The sequence below is a fragment of the Tachysurus fulvidraco genome, chromosome 10, assembly GCF_022655615.1.
Source record: "Tachysurus fulvidraco isolate hzauxx_2018 chromosome 10, HZAU_PFXX_2.0, whole genome shotgun sequence".
NCBI lineage: Eukaryota > Metazoa > Chordata > Actinopteri > Siluriformes > Bagridae > Tachysurus > Tachysurus fulvidraco.
In genome coordinates this window covers 10274300-10299163 of record NC_062527.1, presented here as the reverse complement: position 1 = coordinate 10299163, position 24864 = coordinate 10274300, and the positions used below count along the sequence as shown (strand labels likewise).

The 24864-nt window shown below is 36.8% G+C and overlaps 1 protein-coding gene across 6 annotated transcripts in view; it reads right to left on the bottom strand.

Annotated features, from left to right (window-relative positions):
* Positions 1 to 17: 17 nt before the first annotated feature.
* ano3 (anoctamin 3) overlaps positions 18 to 24864 on the bottom strand; it is a 41178-nt gene continuing 16331 nt past the window's right edge. For 2 of the 6 annotated variants that reach the window (XM_047819536.1, XM_027173194.2), the window contains 25 exons: positions 24610 to 24740; positions 24064 to 24219; positions 23542 to 23648; positions 23378 to 23422; positions 22707 to 22841; positions 20708 to 20814; positions 15744 to 15799; positions 15518 to 15639; positions 13977 to 14111; positions 13673 to 13769; positions 13168 to 13228; positions 10810 to 10892; positions 10551 to 10577; positions 9254 to 9394; positions 8649 to 8813; positions 7174 to 7210; positions 6842 to 6953; positions 6393 to 6450; positions 5849 to 5946; positions 4857 to 5008; positions 3775 to 3927; positions 3467 to 3614; positions 3157 to 3246; positions 2957 to 3062; positions 18 to 2864 (listed from right to left, as the gene is read on the bottom strand). In XM_047819536.1, the coding sequence (XP_047675492.1) occupies positions 2682 to 2864; positions 2957 to 3062; positions 3157 to 3246; positions 3467 to 3614; positions 3775 to 3927; positions 4857 to 5008; positions 5849 to 5946; positions 6393 to 6450; positions 6842 to 6953; positions 7174 to 7210; positions 8649 to 8813; positions 9254 to 9394; positions 10551 to 10577; positions 10810 to 10892; positions 13168 to 13228; positions 13673 to 13769; positions 13977 to 14111; positions 15518 to 15639; positions 15744 to 15799; positions 20708 to 20814; positions 22707 to 22841; positions 23378 to 23422; positions 23542 to 23648; positions 24064 to 24219; positions 24610 to 24740 (2705 nt within the window). In that variant the 3' untranslated portion in view covers positions 18 to 2681. Of the gene's footprint in view, positions 2865 to 2956; positions 3063 to 3156; positions 3247 to 3466; positions 3615 to 3774; positions 3928 to 4856; positions 5009 to 5848; positions 5947 to 6392; positions 6451 to 6841; positions 6954 to 7173; positions 7211 to 8648; positions 8814 to 9253; positions 9398 to 10550; positions 10578 to 10809; positions 10893 to 13167; positions 13229 to 13672; positions 13770 to 13976; positions 14112 to 15517; positions 15640 to 15743; positions 15800 to 20707; positions 20815 to 22706; positions 22842 to 23377; positions 23423 to 23541; positions 23649 to 24063; positions 24220 to 24609; positions 24741 to 24864 lie in introns of all 6 variants that reach the window. The other 4 variants (XM_047819534.1, XM_047819535.1, XM_027173196.2 and 1 more) reach the window with 4 other exon arrangements.

The following is a 24864-nucleotide window of genomic DNA, read 5'->3' as shown; positions in this document are numbered from 1 at the left end:
TCTAAGCAATGCAGAATATCACATCATAACCATTGCTTTTAATCTAATACCTGAATTGATAGTAAATGACTCTCCACTTTTGTTTATTCAAATTAAATTTGTGTCACAATAACAAGTTCTCTTGTTCCTAATGAAATAAATATATTATAAATAACGACCCTCAAAGTATATTTCATGCTTTATTTACTGTGTTAAAACTAATGTTTGTTTTTTTTTTGTTATGTGTGCCTGTGCCAAGTCTATCTGATATAGATATTTTTGTACACACCAAAGTACAATATTGTTTCTTCATATAAGTTTGTTAAAGCAGTGAAATAATTCATTACCAAGAAAATCATTACTCTGAGGAAAAGCCCGATTCCAGTGCAAGATGGTGTAATTGAGTATGAACATGATTGACAGCTGTGCACTTATACAACAAACTGATCACAGATCAGATAATCTTAGACTAAGAAATTCACTCCATGCAGACTCCACAGTAAAAGTGCACCATAACACACGTGTGTTTCTCAATAGGACACCAGACAGATGCAGCCGTCATGGCTGAGATCATGCATAGATTACCAAATACATCATGGCAAAACAATAGCATGTTACAAATCACACGCTGCATTTTAGGCAAAGGTACCAGAAACAGTTTGTCACCTGAAATCGACAGATCTCTACACTCTTTTTCAGTGCATGACCGCCATCACTAATCAACCATAAATAAATAAATAAACAAATAAATAATTATACTTCATAACAGTGAAATATGGAATTGCCTTACTTTATATTTTACTGCAGCAGCTTTCTTGTCATCTTACTGTCATGTGCTGTTTGTCGAGGTACGAGGAAACGATCCATGATTTTAAAGTGCTCCTTTCTTCTTAGTGATGTATGATTATGTCTTATACAATATGTCCATGCAAAAAGTGCAAAGTTAAACTTTATAATGCAGATTAATATCGAATTATAAGGTAGGTAAATTATATCAATTTGGCCAGAGGTGAACAGATACATTATCTTGGGATGTGGTAAATCAAGATGGAGATGTAACAGCAGCATATATTTTAAGACACACTTACTTTCTTGATTTCTCTTACTCATTTACATACAGGCACACAAAGCTACTGTGTACTTTATAAGCAAAGCAAAGAAGAGAAAAGTAATTAACCCTTGTTTTCTATTGAAAAATGATAACATTGATGGCAATAATTGAGAAAAATAGCCTTGGAGACAGCGACTGTAAGTTTTCTGGAAACAAAAACTTACAACAAACAAAAACATATGCCTGGGAATAGTCTTACCATCAGGCACATGGAGTCTGGTATGAGTGCTAATAATGCATATTAAACATATTACCTTCTGTTCCACATCTGCTTATGCCTTCTATACAGATCTGCTGTGAGTGAGTGAATCATGTACTTGTCTTCTAATCCTGACCAAAACCTACAAAAATTCCTTTAATATTCCTACACCATTTTAGGAAGAACCAGGCCTTTCATGATACACATAGATGAATGAATCATGTACAGCTGTAGCCATATAAACCACACCTTGAACAAAAACGCAGTCCCAGTCAGCCCACAACTAGTAAATGCCAGAGGTCTGCATCTTAGAATAAGATTGGAACAGATTCTATTGCTAGACAAAGGACAGACTAAAAACAACAAGCAATTTCAAATAAATCTACAAAGCATTAGAGAATGGAAGTAACAAACGTTTTTGGGGGATTTTGAATGTTGAATCTGCATGCTATATTCAGACGGTACATGATGGTTATATCAATTTGCTCTACTTTTGCATAAATTTGTACCCACATTACCTGTAACGTCACTTTTCTATGAAGACTAATAAGCGCAAATAGGAAAAAGCCAGACCTTATTCTTAGAAAAGCTAAGCATGAACACAAAGTCCAAACTGCACTTCACTGTAAAAGAAATATTTCCATAGAGTGTAGTTTATAGCGGTTTTTAGCTGCCAGAGAAAAAGAGAAAAACAACAAGAGAGAGAGAGAGAGAGAGAGAGAGAGAGAGAGAGAGAGAGAGAGAGAGAGAGAGAGAGAGAGAGAGAGAGGAGAGAGAGAGAGAAAGAGAGAGAGAGAAAGAGAGAGAGCGTGAGAAAGGACAGAAAGTGACAAAAGTGTGTACATTGAAAACAAACTCCAAAGCACTTTTTCTGCATAGTAAACAATACAATTGTATCCTGTTTCCTTTTGAAAAACTAACAAACAAATAACAAACAATTCAGAAAGGAGCAAAGCCAGCAGAGGCAAAAGACAGCAGGAGTGGTTTAAGAGGATAAAAGCAAAATGTCATCCAGGACTCTGATATTCGGCCAAAAAAATGTGAGGAACCAGAGATGATGATGGGAAGGCCTCAGGCAAGAGTTGTGAAAGAAGCTATTTGGTGCAGAGCAGGGCTGCCCACTCAAGTGCTTCTGTTCTTTAAAGAGTTTGAGCCTCACTATCTGATTAACCAGTAAGAAAACAGCACAGTGGGAAGCATGTGTTGAAGGGTTAGTAAAGCGTAGCCATCCAAAGCTGCAGCATGGATATGCATGCATGACTAAATCCAAAGATTTTGCAGTTCCTGTACGGTCATCCTCTGTGCCTGTTTTCACATGTGCTCTCGCATTGGTTATTTATTTCTCGTTGTGTGCATGAATGTGCATATGATATGTCCTTCTGTTAGGCAAAGCTAAGGCCACTCATGGTGATAACGCTTGCCATTTTTCTTCCTCTCCTTCTGCAGGTGCTCCAGCTCTGCTTCATACATCATCTCCTGCATGAGGTACTTCTCCCTGCGCATGCGTTCACATAGGTCTTTAGGCATGTCTGGGATTAGATGAGCAATGAAGGTCTTAATGCCAAACACCAGGTGCTGAGGACAGAAAGGACGGCACATGATCACATGGCATGTATTGTACATGAAATACAAAGTACTATTTTTATTTGTATTTGTATTTGACTCACTTCAAAAACGATAATGAAGGCCAGTCTGGCGGCAAGCACATGCCAGAACTGAAGGGTGAATTCATAGGGCTGGGAGCTCCATGGGGGAGCTCTGTAGTCCCGATATCTGCACAGATGAACAGACCAGGGCATTGATCCCCCTCAATACTTACAGATGTATTCCAGTCTTTCATGCATACAAACCACATTTATATTTGTACCTGCAGTATCGGGTTTCATACTGACTTCCGTTCTTTGGCTCTCCCATATCAAACACAGACAGACTACTGTTCATATATCCTCTCAGGCATCTGCACACACACACAAACACACACACACTGCAGTTTGTAACAATCTCAGACCATGCTTAAACACTTAATGAAGATGACAATGTTGAATTGTCCTCACACTATTTACCTTTCATGGGTTATCACAGTTTATTCATTCAAAAATCTTTTCTTTACTTCAGTAGTGATCTTTATTTACAAATAATATGTTATATGCAAAAACAAACTACAGGTATATCCTTACTGTTCATGCTGGTAGCCCTTGTCCACACAGGGCCCATATTTGAAGGCATAGACAAATCGTGGAATGTAGTCAGATGTGATGGCAATGACAAATGCATTGGTAATGACAGCCACTACACCAATACCCTCCAGGATCCCATGCCAGATTCCTGAGCAGAGAGGAAAAAGTGGTCAAATTATACTTCTAAGTTGAACAAAAACATAAAACCCAGCAAAGTATTAAAAAGACAATGGGTGATGATGAGCTTAAACTGATATTGATACCGCTGAATAAACTACAGTAGACTATAAAACGTGGTACTGACTGACCAATATCAGTCGCTCTTGCTGGCATGGGTCTCCTCCACTGTGTCACAAATTTGTAGGCATCTAGTCTGATCTCGATGATGTTGTTGAGCAGAGCCAGCAAAGGAGCCAGAGGAAATGCTGCCACAAAGATGGTGGTGAAACCAAACTGGAGCACTGCACAGAAGCGTCATGAGAATTAAGCAGCTATACAGTAAATCTATAGAATATGCACAAATTTATTTGTAAATGGTCATTAGAACATTTAAAACAGACATTTTGTAGTTATGAAAACAATGTTGGTTCAGAAAACATCTGACAGTAATTTATGTGCATTTACTTAAAATTAATGTACAGTACTAATGCAAAGGTTTACTAATGTAAACCTACCATGCAACTTTGTCACAATAATGGCATTAAATAAAGAAATATTACAAATGTCAAAAAGAATAACTGAAGAAAGCACATTTGAGACAGAACAATCAGAAGTGACTGATGTGATTTGTCTCAATCTGCAATGCACTGAGTAATCCTTATTGCCGCATAGGATACAGCTTAGGTGTCAATGAACACCCATATACAGTGTGGACATCAGTTTCATAAAAAACCCAATAACATAATAAAAGTCTTTTTTGGTGTATACATGAGGCAAAAAAAAAAAAACTTTCCTCCTTTCTGGCCTCTGAAACATTTTCTTTTTCTGATTTGTTCTCATTTTATCACTCTGCCAACTTTTCCTTTTATGGAGTTTTATGTGTCACTAACTGCATATAAGATGTGATGTGCACATGCTTTGCACTTTACAGGTGACTGTCATTAATCAACAAACACACAAGTACACACTAAATCAGAATTTTAGAAATCTGGCAACAAATGTTTATTTATGGTTTGGCCTATAAAAACATTTACACAAAAGTTTACCTAGAAATTGATAAATGAGGCCTACGGTTTCTATAATCGCAACACAATGTTGATTAAAGTTACACATTAAATGACACAGTGTTTTATTCAGGGGATTTCTAATGTTTCACTACAGCTGTTAATGGCTTATTTATGTATGCATCTGTAAGAAACAGCAGGAATTCATGTTTTATATCTGCTCTCACCCATCTCTAGATACTCATCCACAAGGCCGTGAGCATTCATGGGCTGCAGGTTCCAGTCTTTGTCCCATTGAGGCAGCTGCTCTTTGCTTTCCACATTATTCTGTTCTCCTGCTCGCCTCATCTTCCGCCGAGACCACCAGTTCTGTAATAGCCTGAAGTAAAACTTGCAAATTAAGACATAACACTTAAAGATGCTAACTAAGCATTATGATACAGATCACGCTAAAATCACATTACTATACACTGTAGGCCTCTGATAAATCAAATTACTATAGATTGTAAAAGATCGTTCACCCTTATACAAACAAGGTATTTAAGGAGTTATTTAATAAATATTGGTGTGTAAAAATACAGATAAACTTCAAATTGATTTCTATGGAGATTTGTGGTGCAAAAAAAGTTTGTCTGTAGATTGTTATACTCTCAGTACCCAATTCTTAGAATGTATTTATTTTTAATTTCTTAAAAATTGTTTAGAAATGAAAACATGTCTGGATATTTAAATCAGTTATTCAAGACACAATGAAATACACAACTAACTAACGGTTAATAATCTATAGATTATAGGATACAGAAATGACTCATATATTATAGTTACTATTAACATTGTTTTAATCATAGTCTGTGTCCCACTCCAGGCAGGATCAGCAGGACAGCAGTGCTGTAGTGTGAATGTATGTGACGTGGCCATTTGCTTCAGAACTGCAGTGAGAAGCAAAACTCATTCAACCATGAAACCTGGAACTGAAAGCACACTCCCTTCCTGAATCGTGTCACTGCTCAGGCACTGCAATTGTGCCAATTTCAAACTAAACTCATTCTTTACAAGCAAAACAAGCAAAATCCCTTTTCTCATCTTGAATAAATGTCCAAAAAAAAAAAAACCGTCACCCCTGCTAAATCGGGGAGGAACAAAGAGGTCATTGAAACACACAGTGAGCACAAATAAAGCATGAGTGTTAACAAAACCTCTACTCAAATGCAATACTCACGGGTAGCCCAACTCCATGAAGTTATTCCAAATCTGTTTTAACACCATGATCACTCCCATTTGCAAGCATAAATCTATCAGACAGCCACTAGGATGGCACTGAGAATGAAACACAAAATGAACAGCATAAATAAGTTTAACATATCTCATTAGAACACATTTGTCATATTACAAAGCTGCAGTAAATCATTCTCAGAGATTTTACAGTAGGCGGGTAATTCCTGAAACAATAACATAATCATTTATGCTTTTGGAACGTTCACTAGGTTGCCATTTAGGCCTGAGGAGACTCAGGGCAATTACACTGAGCCCAAGAAAAAAGCCACTGCTGGCCAGAATCCATATAAGGAGACCATTATCTTCTGTTTATGGGAGCTCTCTTTCATTTATGTTGATTACAAAGGAGTCTGATTCAGTTATGTGCATCAGAATTCCCATCAATATGGAGCTACAGTAACAGTGATGCAGTAATGTTATGTGAGGACGCTGATGGTGCTGCAGCGTGGGAGAACTATAGCAACCTGGTGCAGCACAGCCTCACTCACCTCCTCCATTCTCCAGCGGTTAAACAGCTTATTATAATCTCCAGGTCTGCCTGCAAACCTGTGAACACACACACACACACACACACACACACACACACACACACACACACACACACACACACACAAACATGTCTCTGAAATTCGATTAGCCACGCTGCAATGTCATTCCATGATAATAAAAGAGAGAAAAAAAGCTTTCATATTTCACGAGGAGACAAATCATAATGCTTCAAGCTAACAGCAATCAAGGAGAGAACAAAATACACTGGGTATTTGCAAATGCTTTAACGTGGAAATAAATAGAAAAAAAAACCCAGATGAAAACTCTAATCAAAAGATATAAAAGCCAATAATTATTTACAGAGAACTATTTCAGGCTCACTGGAATTTAGTAGATGCTTAAAATTACTTCAAATGAACTCGGTAGCTCAGTTTCACAATTTAATCACCTTCCTAAGAAGAAAGCAATATAGAAGGTGGAGCTGTTCAGGTTGACAAACTGGAAGAGAAACATCTTGAGGGCAAAGCTATTCTCCCATTCAGACTCGGTCCGTGGGTGTTCTGAAACACAAAACAGAGGACCATGACTTTTTTTTGTGGGTTTTTTAGCTGGCATATGCAAGACATTAGAGAAACCCCCACCCTGGGCAGGATCTTAAGCTAAAATCAACACGTCTGAGTGAAAATGCCTTTCAGGAATCCAACCCTCCCTTTCTTTAACTTTGTGGATTAACATTCCATTACCGAGAAAGCCTCAAACACTCAGATATTTAAAACTTACCTAGATTTGTTAACAGATAGGCCACTTTCTCGTAAACCTGCCAGAATACAGATAATCCATACAAAAACATTAGAACATATAACAATCACAGAATTTTATCCACAAATATAACAAATGTTTCATTGATACATCTTGGAATAATATAGCGCTATATGCTCCCTTTTCCACCCTGAAATTATGGGAGATGCAAACTCCCTTTATTCACTTTATTGTGAATATCAACGTGAAAATCATAAGGATTTTGAAAGTCTCCATTGTCAGTACTTTGTAACAAAGGTAAAAGACATTAGATTTTCAGGTACAGGAAAGTCTTCAGGACATAGAGCTTTGCGGTTTCTCAGTAACAAAAGACAATCGCATGCATCTCTTATTTAACTTACAAAGTGATAAAAATAAGCAGCTGTTGATGAAATGGGTGTTTTAGATGTGTGGTTTAGAAAAATTAATAGCGGGTAGATTATCGCATGCTTTCTGGGAAACTTGTTTTTATTCTCTTACTTAGGACAAAAGTACAAAAAAGGCATGTTGACTGAATCATATTCATTTTTTTTTTCCTATTAACACATGCAATACATTAACTAGATTTGCAAAGTTCCTCGCGACAAACTTTGATGTTGGCTTTGACAAAGTATTCGCAAAGGCCGGTGCTTTTTGGAGACGAATGGACATAAGGGTTAGTGTTACTTTTGGAGGCAGGTGGACAGAAAGCTAGGGTGCCAAAACATTTAGAGGTAATTGGAGACAAGCATGTGATGTCATCCGAATACTCTTGAGGCAGTTCTCCTCATTGTGCTGAGTGTTTTGATATGTCACAAGTCCATGTTGTGCTAATTTTTAATTTTCACCTGACATCACGTGACGTCATCATAATAACTGTGAGGAAGTTCCTCTCATTGTGCTGAGTGTTTTGATGTCACATGTCCATGTTGTAAAAAAGTTTTTTGATTCTGCATATTTTGGGGGCGGGGCTGCGGGACAACCGAAAGGCCAGTCGGTACACCAATTTAAAACTTTGTCCAGAGTATCACCCTAAAGAACCTGTACCAGTTTGGTGTAGATAGTTCGAAAGCTTGCCGAGTTATAAACCTCCAAATTTATAATGGGAGTCCATGGGAAACAAGTCCACTTTGAGGCCCAGTACCAGATGTACTGGTACTCGGATCGCTAATAGCAACAAACTTCAGACCAGGATCTACAACATATCCGAATTTAGTGCATGTGGCTCGAAAGCCCTAGGAGGAGTTACTCTTGATAAATTTTTGTCTAATCTTAAATAGGAAAACAGAATGTTGGCTTCTAAAAAGCCAACATAATAAATGTAAGATGTGTCTTTTGTATATATATATATATATATAATATTTTGGGCTCCAAGAAAATTATTAATAGAACTGTTTAAATCTGGCATTGTAAATATATAAACAGTGCTAAACATCTCTTTTTAAATTGTGAACACTATGGAAAGAACAGAGGCTGACCACATTGAGAGACATGATAATCATGAAGTTGATGCAGACTCCAGTTCCAGAGGTGGCAAATTGCCAGTTCTTCTTTACAAACTCCCACTGGAAGGAGGCAAACTTCTCCATGGCAATGAGCCGGAACACCACCACAGCGAACACTGCTGTCAGCACCAGGGAAATCTGAAATGGAGAGACAATTAGGTGCTGAAATTTACTAACATAAGGTGAACATAAGGTGAACACTGTGGAAAAAAGTGAGGATAGGGAATGTTTTTATGTGAATGACTAATATTTACATAATAAATCATAAAGCTTATGGAAGGCCGATTCTTTTCTTAAAACAGCCTTTTGAACCACATACAATAGCCAGCAGGGGGAGACAGTCATCTGTGGCAGTTTAAACCAAGATGGTTCTCTAGGGTAGTGTGGTAACAGTCAGCTAGGAAATATAGTTTAATACTACATTATTAACTACAAGTATCATACTCTAAGTTAATATGTTAGATATTACTTCATGATATTACACGGCTTCAGTGCAGAGGCTGAAGTATAAAAACTAATTAAAGGTAAGTAATATAGTTTAGACAAAAGAAGTTATTCAACTGGAGAAAATGACTTACCATAAAGAAGATCCCAGACACAGAGACCATTAGGCGACTGAGTTTGTCACTGAATGGCTGGAAAGGTTCTGGTTTGCCTGAGATTGGGTTCACTCTCTCCTTCCGCGAGTACTTTGCTTCAAACTGGGGCCGTAGTTCCTCCTTCTCAACACAACCATGTTATATATATATATAAAGATATTGTCAAGATATTTTTTTTCTTTTTACCAAATACACAGTGCATTGTTATTCCACACACAGATAGCTGGCATCATCATTTGTTTTCACTGGATCTGGCAACCTATCCCAGGAAGACAGTGTTAATGATGATGACAAAGCTCTTATGTCATTCGTATAAGGAGCATTTTTCCTGCATATACAATAGTCGGCTCTAAGTTATTTGCTAAGAGGCTGATTCAGCGATATGACAAACATCTTTGAAGACAACAAGAACAACCATGGAGGATCAGTCTCACGTAAAACAGTGCAGATGAGTCTGAACCATAGACATACATATTGCAGACCTAAATGGCTAATAATATTATTTTATACACAGCAGTATAGAGCTCTGACAATATGATCACAAGACAATATGAAAAAGAAACTGTTAAAACTATTACACTATAAGCATACCTGCAAAACAACAAAAATGTCATGTTTTCACAACAAATTATGTGTTGTGGCAAGACATTTTATGCATAAATGCTTTTTCATTGCTTTATGCATTCAGAAAACATAGCTTTTGCATTTATTGTACAGGTTCTCACTAACAAATAGCTAAGCTAGATGCTATATTGGATCATTATATGCCAAACCTCACTTAAGCAAGAAGGACAACTTGCAAAATAAAGTCACTGCTATAGCCAGAGGGTATTTATGAGTATAAATTACTAGGGTGATTTACAAGGTGACAGTATATCATGTATCAGAAACCTTTTTTTTACATAAAAAATCAGATGATATTAGTGTAAATTCTTTTACAAATAATAAAAATAAATAAAAAAAATAAAAACCATTTGTCTATAGGGACACTTAATTGAAATGATAGCTTACTCCCTCAGATATGAAGATATCTTTTATGCACAGTATTTATCTATGGTCTGACCTCTGACACTGATTCTGTCCAGACAATGTTGGCACATTATGTATGAAATAATGTGTTTTAATAAGACCACATTTAAAGTCCAACAGCAAACAACACCCTGTACATCGTCAGATGCTTTTACATGCAAAAAGTAAATGATTAATGTGTGGTAACCTCAGCAAACAGCACAGCATGCACCGAGCATGACATGATATCGATAGAAAGCACACTCACTGAACACACCATGACACAGGATTTACACTAAAGGAAACACAACAAATAGCACACATATTGGCCAAATACTTCACGTAGTCAATGTTGATTAGTTATTGTCAGTCAACTTAGCAAAGTGTTTGTCCCTTATAATGTTTATGGGAAAAGTGGAAAAGAAGAAAATGCCTGTCTCATACTAGCCTTTGCAAATGAAGCTGTGTTAGTAAATAAACAGAGAATCACAGTCTGAGGTGACTGCTGTATTTCATACGAGTCTCACCTCTTCTTCCTCCCAGTCAATTAAATCCCAGTCATAGGTCAGTTCTGCTCTTCTTCTTTTCCAGAACTCAAGGAAGACTGTGGCTGTAGAAGAAGAAAGTATAACACCAATCCATGAAGGCATACAAGATAAAGTGAACTGGCAATGCATTTATAAAATTACACCAAACTCATTTCTTCCATATGCACAAATATTGTGTGTTTGTGTGTGTCTGTATATACCTATATATCTATATATATATATATATATATATATAGATAGATAGATAGATAGATAGATAGATAGATAGATAGATAGATAGATAGATAGATAGATAGATAGATAGATAGATAGATAGATAGATAGATAGATTGATTGATTGATTATTGTTCACATCACTTGCAGACTAATATACGTAAAATGTAGATGATTTGCATGGGATCTATTTACCACCCTTCATTTTTTTTTACAGTGAATATACTGCTCAACATGCAAAACATAATGGAACACAAAGCCTAGTTGTGTCATTTGTTAAGCAGGTGTTGAATGATGTTGTAAGTGCAGCTTTTATAATGCTTGACCCACTATTGTTGAAATTGTGCAAATGAAAGCATAAGTGAACAACAGCAATCCTTTTTTATAGCTCTTGAGCCTTTTTTTCAGCTCTCCCGGAAAGACTGTCTACTTTCTTCTGCCGTTTTTTAGGCCCCACATATCTTAGCCACAGCCCCTGTAGTTTGTAACACAAAGGATCTTATCCTGGACATCCAGACTAAAGAACACTTCCTACTCTCAAGCTGTCAGGCTTCTTACACCTGCACACTGTGTCTTCACCAGCTTCCTGCACAAAAACACTGGACTCCCACATACTACACCAAACTGTGAGCCCCTTACACACCCACTCACTGCAGAACAGGAGCTGACTCGTGCTCAGGGTGTTATACAATAGTGCAGAACCACGTTGTTCTTACTACTGATTACACACTTTATACAGTATTTGCATACTTGCTCTTTATGCCATATTTTGTCTACATATGCAGTACATTGTAATTTATTCTGTTCTACAGTACGATTTAGAACTGTATTAATTGTCATGTTTCTCAAAGAGAAATTGTGCCATTTGTCCATACAGCAATGATTTAATGATTTCCGATTCATGTGATTAACGTCTTTATGCAGTACATGTTTATTTGTGAGGGGTGCCAGGTGGTTCAGTGGGTTGTGTTTTAGTGTGTCAAAGCTCCAGGGTTCCTGGTTCTACCCTGAACTCAGTTTACTGCCTGTGGAGTGAGTTTATTATGTTTTCTCTGTGTGAGTGGGTTTTAAGCAGGTTCTTCACTTTCTTTCTAGATCCCAATACATGCCGGTAGACAAACTGGCTCTAGAAAAATTTCCCCAAGGTGTGAATGTATAAGTGCATGATTCCATGTGATGGACAAAACACCAGTTAGGAAATATATTTTAGAAGAACAGTGTTCATACCTCAAGTCCAGTTTGAAAGAATCGATGCCAGGGCACACTGAAGCTGTTCTAGTAGCTCTTAAAGGCTCTTAAAGATTGCTATCACAATGTGTCATTCTTCTTTCACAGTTATTGTTTACATTTATTTTTCCATCTCTGGAGCCAGAAAGCACGAAACATTTATGATATTTTTTCTGTAGTGTACTGGCAATGATTTTGTGGTATTCCAGAATTTATTGACATCAAATGCTGTGCTAGTTTGGCTTCAGTGTGGGTTAGTGTTTGTGTGTGATTTTTTAAACAGAAAGGGAAAAATGTATTGTACCATGTATACTGAATTTATCCAGCTTAATATTTATTTATGTTAATCACACACATTCACACTACAAAACAGAGCTGATGAAAACTGGCTGATGTGACAGACAGATCTAAAACATGCTCACTGCATTGCTGGCTCCATGATGCTTAAGTTCATTCAAATCAGCATGAGTGAGACAGGGTATGAGAGAGAAGTATAGAGTGTAATGCTGCGAAGATGGCTTGCCTGTAGGTTTTCTCAGACTCAGACACTCACATAGATGCCAAAGTAAGCGCAGGACAAGTTTTTTTCTGATAGCTTTCTGACACCTCAGGTTGTTTTTTTTCCTCTCATACAAGCAGCCTACTTGCCTCTCCAGGGAAGTGTTTCATTAGCATTAGCCAGTCAATTACACTCTGTTCTGCATCAACAATTAGATGATGTATAATAAGAGTACGACACTTGGACATCGATGCTTCCATTGACATCCATTTATACATGATGCAATTAACTCTTAGAATCTTACTGATTTTTAACTAAAGCTTAATGCCATTCTGAAAATCAAAGTTCTTCCACTTACAATGTGTTAATGGGAAAAACAATAATTACAGCTAACTCACCCCATATTGCCATGAAAATGGCAAAGAAGACCGTTCCACCATTATCAAACAGATGAGTCACCTAAAAGTCAGTTAAAAGATAAAATGATCAAAACAAAAAAGGCTCACTTAAACCCTCAATATATAAGTGGTTAAAATGGTTTAGCCTCGTCCATTTTTGGTCACTAATTAAATGTTGATAAATACTCCCCAGATTATCTCCTAGACAAAATTTGCACTCTGAGACCTGGGCACATGGGAATGGACAATCTAAAGAATGCAAATACCCACTTCGGTGGCTTTCACATATTTAACAAAAGGCAGTTTTCATTGTACATTGTATATATTATGCAAAATTATTTAAAATGAACTAGAATATACACATAAACATAATCACTGCATTATGTATGTCAGTAGGGCAGTAATAGTTAATACTAATACTAAATACTAAGTAATAGTTAATACTGTTAATGCCTTAGTTTTCTTTATTGTCTAGGTGTAATTTACATATACATATAGTATTTACCTTTGCATAGACACAGCTGTCACTGAGTTTCCAGGCGCTGCAGTTCTCTTCACACATGGGGCACATGATGGTAGTGTTGGCCTCACAGATCTCTTTACTGTAGATACAAAGAGAACTTGCTTCTTAGCACAGTTTTAAAATGGCTCACTGGCCTCTCAGGTATCTCTCGCTAGAAACAAGACATATTTTGAGTTAACGGTCTGGGAAGTCTTTTAAGTTTTTTTGAATAACAGTTAAACCAAACGCTAGTCATGGTTATTTGATAGAGGGGGCAGGATTGATGATGGGGTCTGTAGGGACTGACCTCACTTGGCTGGAGTCCATGGTGAAGAGGCCATAGAGGAAGACAAAAAGACCAACCAGTGCTGCAGGGATCAACATACCCGTGTACCAACCCAGCCATGCAAAATACAGGCCAATCTTTTCCCCAAAGTACCGCCTGTGAGAAAGAGAGTGAGAACGAGGGAGAGAGAGAGAGAGAGAGAGAGAGAGAGAGAGAGAGAGAGAGAGAGAGATACATATATAATACATAAAACAGTGATATATAAACAAATATTTACATAAACACATATATGCAACCGTTGTTGCATGACTAAAGGCCCACCTTACCTGCTGATGTGGAGGGTAGGAAAGTAGTGCACATTATTAAATTTAGTGAGCAATTAGTGGTCCCGAGTGGCAAAAGAGAAATGTGTTTTCCCTATTGTTAAGAGATCACAAGTTCAAATCAGAGCAATTGTGGCTGCGAGCCAAAGGAATTACTAATAAACTGGGTTAGCTTTTGAAAACATATTGCTGTCTGGTTTCCCTTATTTTGTGCATGTGTTAACCTTCACCCTTCCCATCACCCTCCCCTCCGTAGCTGTAGAATGTGTGCTACGAGGTTGTTGGATGAGAATTGGGAAGTGAACAAAATGATTATTCACCATATACCTGAAAATAAATATATAATGCCATGTCAAAATATACCCCCAGGAAGTAAATGCTACTTATTGTGAATTACAATGTGCACCAGAAAGGTTTTACGTATTAGAAACTACAAATTTACTAATTAGAATCAAAATAAATATTGTACTATAGCACTAACATATCATTCTAGACATTTTTGCATAACTACATGCTTGAATATCTTTGGAATTCCATGCATGGTACTGTATATACTGTATCCAACATTTCTGGTAAACATAATATAATACAATGAATTTGTATACTTCCAATGCCACTGTTTCACAAATTATTTTGTTGTAAAATAAGTCAAAATAAGTTTAAACATGGGAATTCTATATGAGGTCAGGATGAGTGACTTCCCTGGGAGGAAACACAGAAAGTTCCCCAGAGTTGCTGGCTCTGCAGACTAGGAAACACAATTTTTATATCTGCCCCAGATATACAGCTGAAAGCTCTAAACTAAGTAGAGCTGGCTGAATTCCAGGATATACTTGTGAAGTTGGTATGCCATACACTGGACAAGTAATGGAAGCATCCAGAAAAGAGAAAATATCTGAAAGGGTTGGTTTCAACAATTGGTATTACTAAGCCATTACTAAGCCTCAGCTACATACAAACATGAGGCTGAGGTAAATGCAGGAACCAGAGACTTCTTTCTGAAGTAACATTGCTACATTAGGCTTAACTCTGACATCTGAACTGCATTTGCAATTTCAAGTTTATACTGTAAAAGAACACCATAAACATCCTGAACTGTGTAATTTCTAGCAGACTGTTTAGACTGAATCTGTATTAAACAACTTCATGTGTGTCTGTATTACTGCTTCACCTCAGCAAAGCTTTACAACTGACAATTTAATGGGCTGACAACTGCAATAGCAGCAGGATACTGTTTACCGTATAAGGTCCAAAGGCTGGTATTTGTACCAGATGCCCCAGCGAGCCCATCTCTCATAAAGCAGGTGTCTGTGGTTCTGAGCCCCATGGGTCTTTATTGGGTGTCTGCTTTTGTAGCTGCCCTGTAACACAATGGTGCTTAAAATAAATGTATAAATATGCAACAGTTTCTGACAAAAATACACTATAAAATATAAACCGTATGTTAAAGTGATAATGAGCCCACCTCATGAGGGGGAAACGCAGCCTCATATGTGTTATTACCCAGTAAACGGTTGATACCTTGTTACAAAGAGACACAGGCATAAATGTATTGGTAGCTGTTTAGTCAACACTTTTCACATTTTTCTAAAGATGAGGTTAGTTCACTGAATGTATGCAATCATCGAAACATAATAATACATCACTGTTACCGGATACAAACACATTTGATAAAGCATTATTACTCAGTGGGGTTGTGGCACCTACAGGAATATAATCCAACTTCGCACAGCAACTGATTACACTAATAAGCTCTCTCCTCAAAGCAGTGAAGTTAATTTGCGAAATCAAGTGTGCTAATACATTGGAATAAATACTGCAACCCTGCATGGATACAGGCTTTAGTGTCTTAGGAAAAAGTACTGAAACTAAAGTGTGCAATCCATACAGTTACTCACAGCACAGGAGATGACAACATATGTTTTACAGAAAGAAGGAATGTATCAATTTAAAAGTCGGTATAATGCTGCCTTATTTTGAAGTATTTTATGTAGTTCCATCAGCTAAAAAATGTTATGTGGTGAATAGATGTGATGCTGACTGAATCAACTGAGATTTCTCACATAAAACAGAACACAAATTGTCCTAAAGCCACAAAGTCACCATTGGGTTTAATGCTTCAATGAAGCAAGCAGGTTCAGAAGTCTCAGGCTTCTTCTCAAGCTAGAAGGTACTATTAAGTTAGAAGAAACTATGAAGATAAAAAAGTTATTATAATAACTTTTTTTCTGCAATTATAATGAACACTTATAACCAGCTGCTACAATAACAAGCCATTGATTTTAGACCATTGATCCTACACTGTTAGAAAACTTGTCGGAAAAAAAACAACAACATTATAAGTAAAATTAAAGTTTCTATAAACACAAAGATTGCAGCAACATTTCAGGAACGTCTGCAAATGTTATTTGAAACACATTCAGAACATCAGATGTCACACTTTTATGTGAAAATTGTCTTTGAAGCAAATGTTCTGAAATCATACTGTAATATTACAGTCAGCTGTTAACAAATGACATTTGAGACAATAATCACATATTTTGCACATCTTATTGTGACCTGTTTTGCAAAATTCAGAGGCTGGTAAAAACAAACAGGATTTTGGGAGTAGGAGAAATTATTCACACCCCTAAAAATATATATTTCCACAGCAGTCCTTTGCATAGTTAAATGATTTAGTTTTCAACTTGAATTCTACCTTAACCTTTTCTGAAAAGGTAAATGCTTTGTCACTATGAAACATTTACTGTAAAATATACTGTAAAACAACTGACTGGCAGGGGGATTGCCAGTAAAGTACTTAATGCAAGTATCATGCATAGTGTAAAATGGCACATACAGTAAGCCACTGCTTACAACTGAGACAGGATACAACTGAGCAGAAGGTAGAGTCTTGCTCAAGGACCCAACCACAGTATCTTAGCAGTGCTGGGATTTAAACACACAGCCTTACCACTAAGCCACCCAACTAACTCAGCCTGCTTGGTTGACAACCTTGCACTCATTTAACTACCAACACCTCTGAAAACTACAAACATAGAAAGTTTTTCTTTGCCTAAATTGTCAATAAAGGACACAAAATAATCCATTAATTTGTTGATGTCCACACAAGGAGACCTTATACCATTCTTAAGCCTTTCTACGTTAGAAAATAAGTGTATGTAAAAAAAACTGTGAGGGAACAATATACTGACACATACAACACAGGCATTATTCTAGCTTTGAATAAATTTAATGGGGTTTCTTATTCCTTCTTAAATTATTTTGTTTTTCACACCTCAATTCTTTATTTCCACCTGTAAGTATTATGAAACACCAGAGCATAAAATTTATGTTTATTCTCTCATCAGACCTTTTGATATTAATTTCAGAGAAAGAGGATTTTGGTTAAATAAGAGTATCCTTGTGGCTGAGAGCTTCCTAATCTAGTGTGGTGAACAGGGACCATGGGGAATCAGCACGGTTTTGTACGCACCTTCCCATGTACTCCCTGTTTGGCCAATCAGCAGCTGTTCAGGCTGGTCATAATAATTAAGGACAGACAAACAACACAGAGGAGAAGCTGTGGAGAAACGCACACCATGTGACCAGCTGAAATAATGCTGATGAATAGTTGGGATTTTTTTTTTTACTGTTAGAGACACAGCTAAATATACTGATTGAATATACTATTTCATGTTTACATAAGACTTTATTTTCCCATGGCACTATTAAATGGCATTAGAAGAAGTGTAAGTATATAGAACTGATCTGAGAGACAAAAATCAGGATAAGTCAGAAATACTGGACAGAAAGTATATATATATGTGACTAAGCATTTACCTTTTCAGAAAAGGTTAAGGTAGAATTTAATTTAACTAAATTTAACAAAGCTAAACTTTTTGCACTGATTTAATGATCAGCACTCTTTCTTCATGCATGGTGAACATCGCTCAGTTCATATGTCACAATGTGCATTTAATGACATATGATTAAACATATAAACTACATAATGAATGTATAGCCCTAACCCTTTTCACATTTTGAAAAATCCCACACATTACCATGTGACCTGTGAGCCCAAATGGTAATGCGTGATAAAGTGGGAATTTTCAAAATGTGGAAAGGTTTAGGGCTATACATTCTTTATTCTACAAACCTCCTTAGGTCCAAAACCTTTGCATGTCTCGACAGCAGTTGTGTGACTGTGCCTATACTGACATTAAGAAGAAGGTGCTGCTAATGGGCTACATGAATATTTTTATTCATGTGAGAGGAAAGCAGAGAACCTGGAGGAAAGGAAATCCATGTGGATGTAAAGAGAACATGCAAAAACTTCACAGAGCCATATCGGGATCATTCCCACAGGTATTACTTCCAATTTAGTTCCTCCTTGAACTTTTCCACATTTTGTAGTATAACCTGGAACTGAAATACACCTTGGAATTATATTATATCAAGAATCTACACAATAATTGTAATATTGAAGCTTGCAAAATAATATACAAATAAGAAAATTAAAAGAGGTGCTTGTGAATGAATATTCATCCACTGATTATAAAGCCTCTGAATTAGTTTTGGTGCAGAAACGTCACATGAAGGCCAAAGCACTAAAAAAAAGTTTAGGTCACATTATTTTGAATCAACTTATCCATGGCCTCTTGGTTGTTTCTTTCACTGAAATTTGATGGACGGCAGTCGTTATGATGGCGCCGAATTCTTTCCACTCATCTCATCTCACACCGCTTTATCCGAACTACCTCGGGTCACGGGGAGCCTGTGCCTATCTCGGGCGTCATCGGGCATCAAGGCAGGATACACCCTGGATGGAGTGCCAACCCATCGCAGGGCACACACACACTCTCATTCACTCACGCAATCACACACTGCGGACAATTTTCCAGAGATGCCAATCAACCTACCATGCATGTCTATGGACTGGGGGAGGAAACCGGAGTACCCGGAGAAACCCCCGAGGCATGGGGAGAACATGCAAACTCCGCACACACAAGGCGGAGGCGGGAATCGAACCCCGACCCTGGAGGTGTGAGGCGAACGTGCTACCCACTAAGCCACCGTGCCCCCCCGGATTCTTTCCAATTTTCTTCAAATCAAACCAGAAATTTGTCCCAAATTTAAATGAGTATAAAAAATCACAACAGTTATCTGTTGTAAATAATTATTCAAACTATTTAGATTTAACCCCACTTCAGTAGCCTGGTCTATTTTGTGTTTTAAAAATCTAATCACTATTAGATAAATCTAATTTCTAGATTGAAAATATAAAATATGGAAAAGTTAAAGCACACAATAGTAAACACTGTAATAAAGTAAGCCAATGCACAGAGTGCTGATCACATTCTGCCAGATGGAGATAATGGATATTGGCTCTCATTTTACTGCAATAAAACTATATGCTCATGCACTGGATGACAAAGCACTATATGAGTGTATTATTTTGAAACCTGTAATTAGTGACTAGATTTCAGATATTATTTTGCCATTGAAGACATGTCCAAATATTACAGAAAATCCAAGGTTATCCAAAGAATAGCTCTTTATTTCCCATAAGATATTTATTTAAAAAAACTGTTAGCACAAACTAGCAAGTGTGCATTATGTGAATTTGACATGGGGATTACAATCACAAGGATTTGTGAAGGATTTACACTTCTTAGGTCAATCTGATCTAGTCTAGTGCTGAGTGGAGGGTCCAATAATATTACCAAGAAAATCCCACAGTGACATCCTTGGAAGTTTAATCAGAACAGATCAAACACAGAACATACAAGCATGGCAAATACCAACAGACTAACAGAGTGTGTTAATTTGTAAAAGGTGAAAAATTAGAGCATCGTAAGGGATGAGATGATGCAGGAAAAAAGCGATATTTCAGTTAAAATAGCACTAGGAATTTGCTTGTCTGATTTGTCAGAAACAAATATAAATATTCCATGATGTCCAACATTTTCTAACCAATTAGATTTCAGAATTCAGCAGCACTGTGTTTCATTTATCAAAGAATAAATGTACTGCAATTAATTATTTCTTTCTTAACTATGTTACCATCATAGGCAGTGTTGCAAATATTTCACAGTATGTGCTGTATAATGACCATATTTTGGAATGTTGCAATATAAATGAATGATTCTTACTATATTAATAGGTAAATAAAAAATAAACTGTAAATGTACATTTTACTTTTTTCTATTTAGAGATCATGACAGGTTTGTGCTGCTTAGAAAAAAATCAATGCTAATCGATATAGAATACCAACAATCAGGCATTTGAGATTAACCAATAATGGATCTAAAATTATCAAGACAAATAGAAAATAGAAAGAAATGTTTACAGACTGCACACTCAGTAAAACATGCTAAATACAGAGAAGAAGAGAATGGTGCAATGAAGCTTAATGAGTTCTGTGGGAAGATTATATCTGTGGCTTACCCATCTTTGACTTGCCATCCTCATACTTTGTGCGCTGTAATACATGATGTACTATTCGGCTTCGTGTGGAGTTGGAGAAGAAGGAATCTCGGTTGTTGATGGTAAAACTACAATAATAATATAGAAAGGTATATAAATTTAGCTACAGTAATTTTCCTACTAAGCCCAAAAACAATCTTGTATAAAGTTGTGTTTGTTTTGGGCTACTCATAAAAACAAAAGATATTTAATCTGCATATTATTGCTGACAATTTTCTGATGGTGGATTTTTATTATGCCCCGACTGGGAACATACATTGATATTACAATAAAGACATTTAGTAGGAAAACACATACTGTAGCGCTTGGCAATGAATGTATTACTACTGAAAAATCTCTTTCCTCTTACACAGACATGCATTCCTGGAGCCCACAGTATATGGGACATCAATGTAAATTAAATATCCCACCCTTGAGGGGGAAAAGAGAATCTATTTTAAAAATCGTTTGATTTACTCGTTTACTCCAAAAGAGACAGAGAGAAACAGAGAGAAATGAAATAAGGATGTGTTTAGACAGCACATCTGTTAAAGCAGAGAGGTTCAATCTAATCATTGTATATCTTTGATACTAATCATTGTATATCTTCTACAGTTCCTGTGAAACCACACAAACATTAATGTTATACATTTTTTGTAAGTTTTCTGTAGAGTTATATTCAGTCCTATTTATCAGCTCGGGATAAGATCAATAACCACTGTTTTAGCACAGGGAAATGCGCAATGTTTTCTAATGGACAGGCCTTATTATCTCAAACTTTATGTATAAGTCTTATTTGATCCTCAGACAGACAGTAAAACACTTACCTAAGTGAAGTTTATTTCTACATTAAACACATAAAGAATAATTAATTTTAATCAAATTTATGCTAATTAATTTCACAACTATCTTAATGACTGAAGAGTTGATGGTGTGAAAAGCATCATTTCATCACTGCTTAACTGCTACTGATTAAAATGATATTGCTTAACATCCCAGAATGCATTGCATTGTACAGAACTTTCTGAATGCTGTATATTTTGGCAGAACTCCTGTAAAACTTATTATTTACAGTACTTACACACATATATATATACTGTAGACATAGATAACACTACATAAATAACGTTGCACCTTAGTACGTTTGTTTCCGCTATTTACCCCTATGTGTTAATTCATACATTATCTAACAATCATGTACTTAAGGTAAAGTGTTATTCATGCATGAATTAACAAGACTCATGTTGTAGTTAAGGTTAGTTGTTTATTAATTTGTGATGAATACATACTTTACCCCATAATTAATTCATACTGAAGTAAGTATTAGTTCAGGTCTTAATGCATCATTATATGTATGTGTTACCCACATACAAATATGAGTTTGAATGGACCATAAAAAAAAGAAAGAAGTAGCTCTGAAGAACACTGCTTATTTCAAGTTTATCATCTCCTCATTCTGTATCAGCGGCTAAAGAAAAGCAACTTCTGACCTGACTAGATTCATTTTCACAAAATATCACTACTGAAATCCACTCTGAGGCTACTCACAGGCCCTAAATTGCTTTATTACCGACAGAAAAAGTGAATAAAGCAACACTTCCCACTCACTGCCCAGGGGAACTCTGTGCATTAGGATGGCAAGATTTTACAGCAAGGTTGTCAATGCAGATTCTGCGTAAAGTGCTGGTCACTTTCTGGTAAATGGAAAGAGAATGGATTTTGGCAGCTCTCATTTCATACAGATATATACTATGTGCTTTGAAAGCACTTACGATATTAAACTTGTCAAATTCACTGCCTTTCTGATATTCTCTGGAAAACCCCACAGGTGTGTAACAGTTATAGTTTGGCAGTGACAAAAATGTGCTTATTGAACGGTTATGCCTACTCTTGATAAAGCCAAACTGAGACTAAAAAAATGGAGCATGGAAGTAGTATGAACTGGCAAACTGGCAGTCTGAGAGATGCAAAAGAGGCTCACTGATGCATTCTGGCCCTGCTGAAGGGGGCAGTGTAGCAATCTGTCTCCTCCAAATCAGGCAACGCCTCCTTATCCAGCTTCATTGGGTTCCTAGGCAGCCAAGTCTTTATTTGACGGCACCTCAAATGAAATCGACTACAGAAAGAGAGAGTGACAAAAGCACGAAGAAGAAAAAAGACAAAGAAACAGAGATAGTGAGAGGCAGAAGTAGAAGGAATCATGAAATTGGGATTCCAGAAATGTAGACCAGTAGATTCAAATGTTCAGTAAAGATTCAGCAATTTCTGTTTATGAGTTTGGAAAAATGAATAACTGAAATTTACTAAAATTTACTATACTCCCTTTGTACAATAAAATACTTGTCATTTAACTAAAAAATTTAAATGCTCATCTACAATACAATGTTTTTCAAGAGGCAAAACCCCTCTTATCCATTTGACACTAGGCCGATTAACACAGAGGTGAGCCAGTCCTAAGGGATCCCAAAAACAGTAATAATCTAATTGAATGAAATTTGAACCAAACTCTATTCAACCTCCACGGTCATTGCACTCCATTGCCCTCTCCACAGGCACAGATCAGCATGCAGATGAATCAGTGATACAGAGTTACTGCTTGTGTAGTAATTTACAGGCCTGGATGAACAATTTTATTTTATCGCCAAAACATACCTTCCCATCGTCTTCTTTTTCCAGTCTGATAAGTAGCACTTTTTTCTACAAACCAAAAGGCATTAAAATCGAAGTGAGGCTTGAAAATGTTCCTAAAGAACCACAATGCAAATTCTGAAAGCAGTTTAAGAAGAGAGAGTAAAGAAATGTAAAACTTCTCTGACCTGTACCTAAAAGGCATTCTGATGTTCATCTGCTCTGCGTATTTACACAGTGTGTCCCATGGAGCATGTATCTTTACAAACATTATGTCATGGTTGGTTAAAGAGGGCTGAAAGAGAAGGAAGTGCTTTTATTTTAATCTCCACATCACAGAGGAATTAGATGTTGGATATAAGAGTAACAAGATAACAAGATAACACAATATGATATAGTATGTTATAGGTGAGATGCATGTTATAATATGTTATCACTGTCTTTTGATAAGAGTCACTCATAAAATTCTATTTAAAGTGAACAAGTGATTATTTAAAAATTTTAATAGAAGTAGCTGAGTTCTGAAGCATTAATAGGACTATTGTGTGGAAATACGGCTCGAAACTCCCTTAGCAAAAATAAAGCATCTGGCTGTAGTTAATTCGAATGCATTTCTACTCTGAGTAACATAAATATTCACTCTCCTGCTCCTCCTCTAGACACCTAACTGAAAGACCATTAAGAGCCACTCCATCTCTTCACTCAAATACCTCTTTTTCCAGCATCAGTCCCTCTGCACGCAGGTTCCTCTCAAAAGTGCATCTCTTCTCAACCTGAGGACTGGACTTCTTATACACCAGAATGTAGTCAATTCGTTTCTTACCATCTCGAAACAAAAGCCCTTTGGTGTTTACTGGATTAGTTCCCTGAAAATGAGAATATATATTAGCATTCCATTCCATTCCATCTTCCATTGCAGCAAGCTCTAATAATTATGCAAATATTCACAGAATGTTGATGGGGATGCCTCCTGTACCAACAACTCTTTCTTCTTCCCAATTTATGTTTAACAAAATCTATCATCCACTGGTCCGTGCTATGACATTAATTCTGTTTAGACTACTTCCAAAATATGTCATCTATGTTACTGTTTCTTAGCTATTATCTTCAGGATTTTGTGTGCACAGTCTGAACATAACATATATATATAACATAACATATCATAACACAAAATGCACCGGGAAGTTCCTTTTTTGGGTAGGTTGCACTCTTTGAGCAGGACTGTATGAAGTATAGGAAGAAGAAGAGCAGTATACCCGTACGGAGTCCATACGAGCCTCCAGTTTGCCTCTTGATGCAGGCTTTTGCTGGATGAGCAGCGACTCGTCTGTTCTAGACTCATACACTGCTGTCTCCATCTCCTCTACATGCTGGCCATTACTAACATCTACAGAGAGAGAGAGAGAGAGAGAGAGAGAGAGAGAGAGAGAGAGAGAGAGAGAGAGAGAGAGAGAGAGAGAGAGAGAGAGAGAGAGAGAGAGAGAGAGCATGCAGAAAGCATCCAGTGTTAG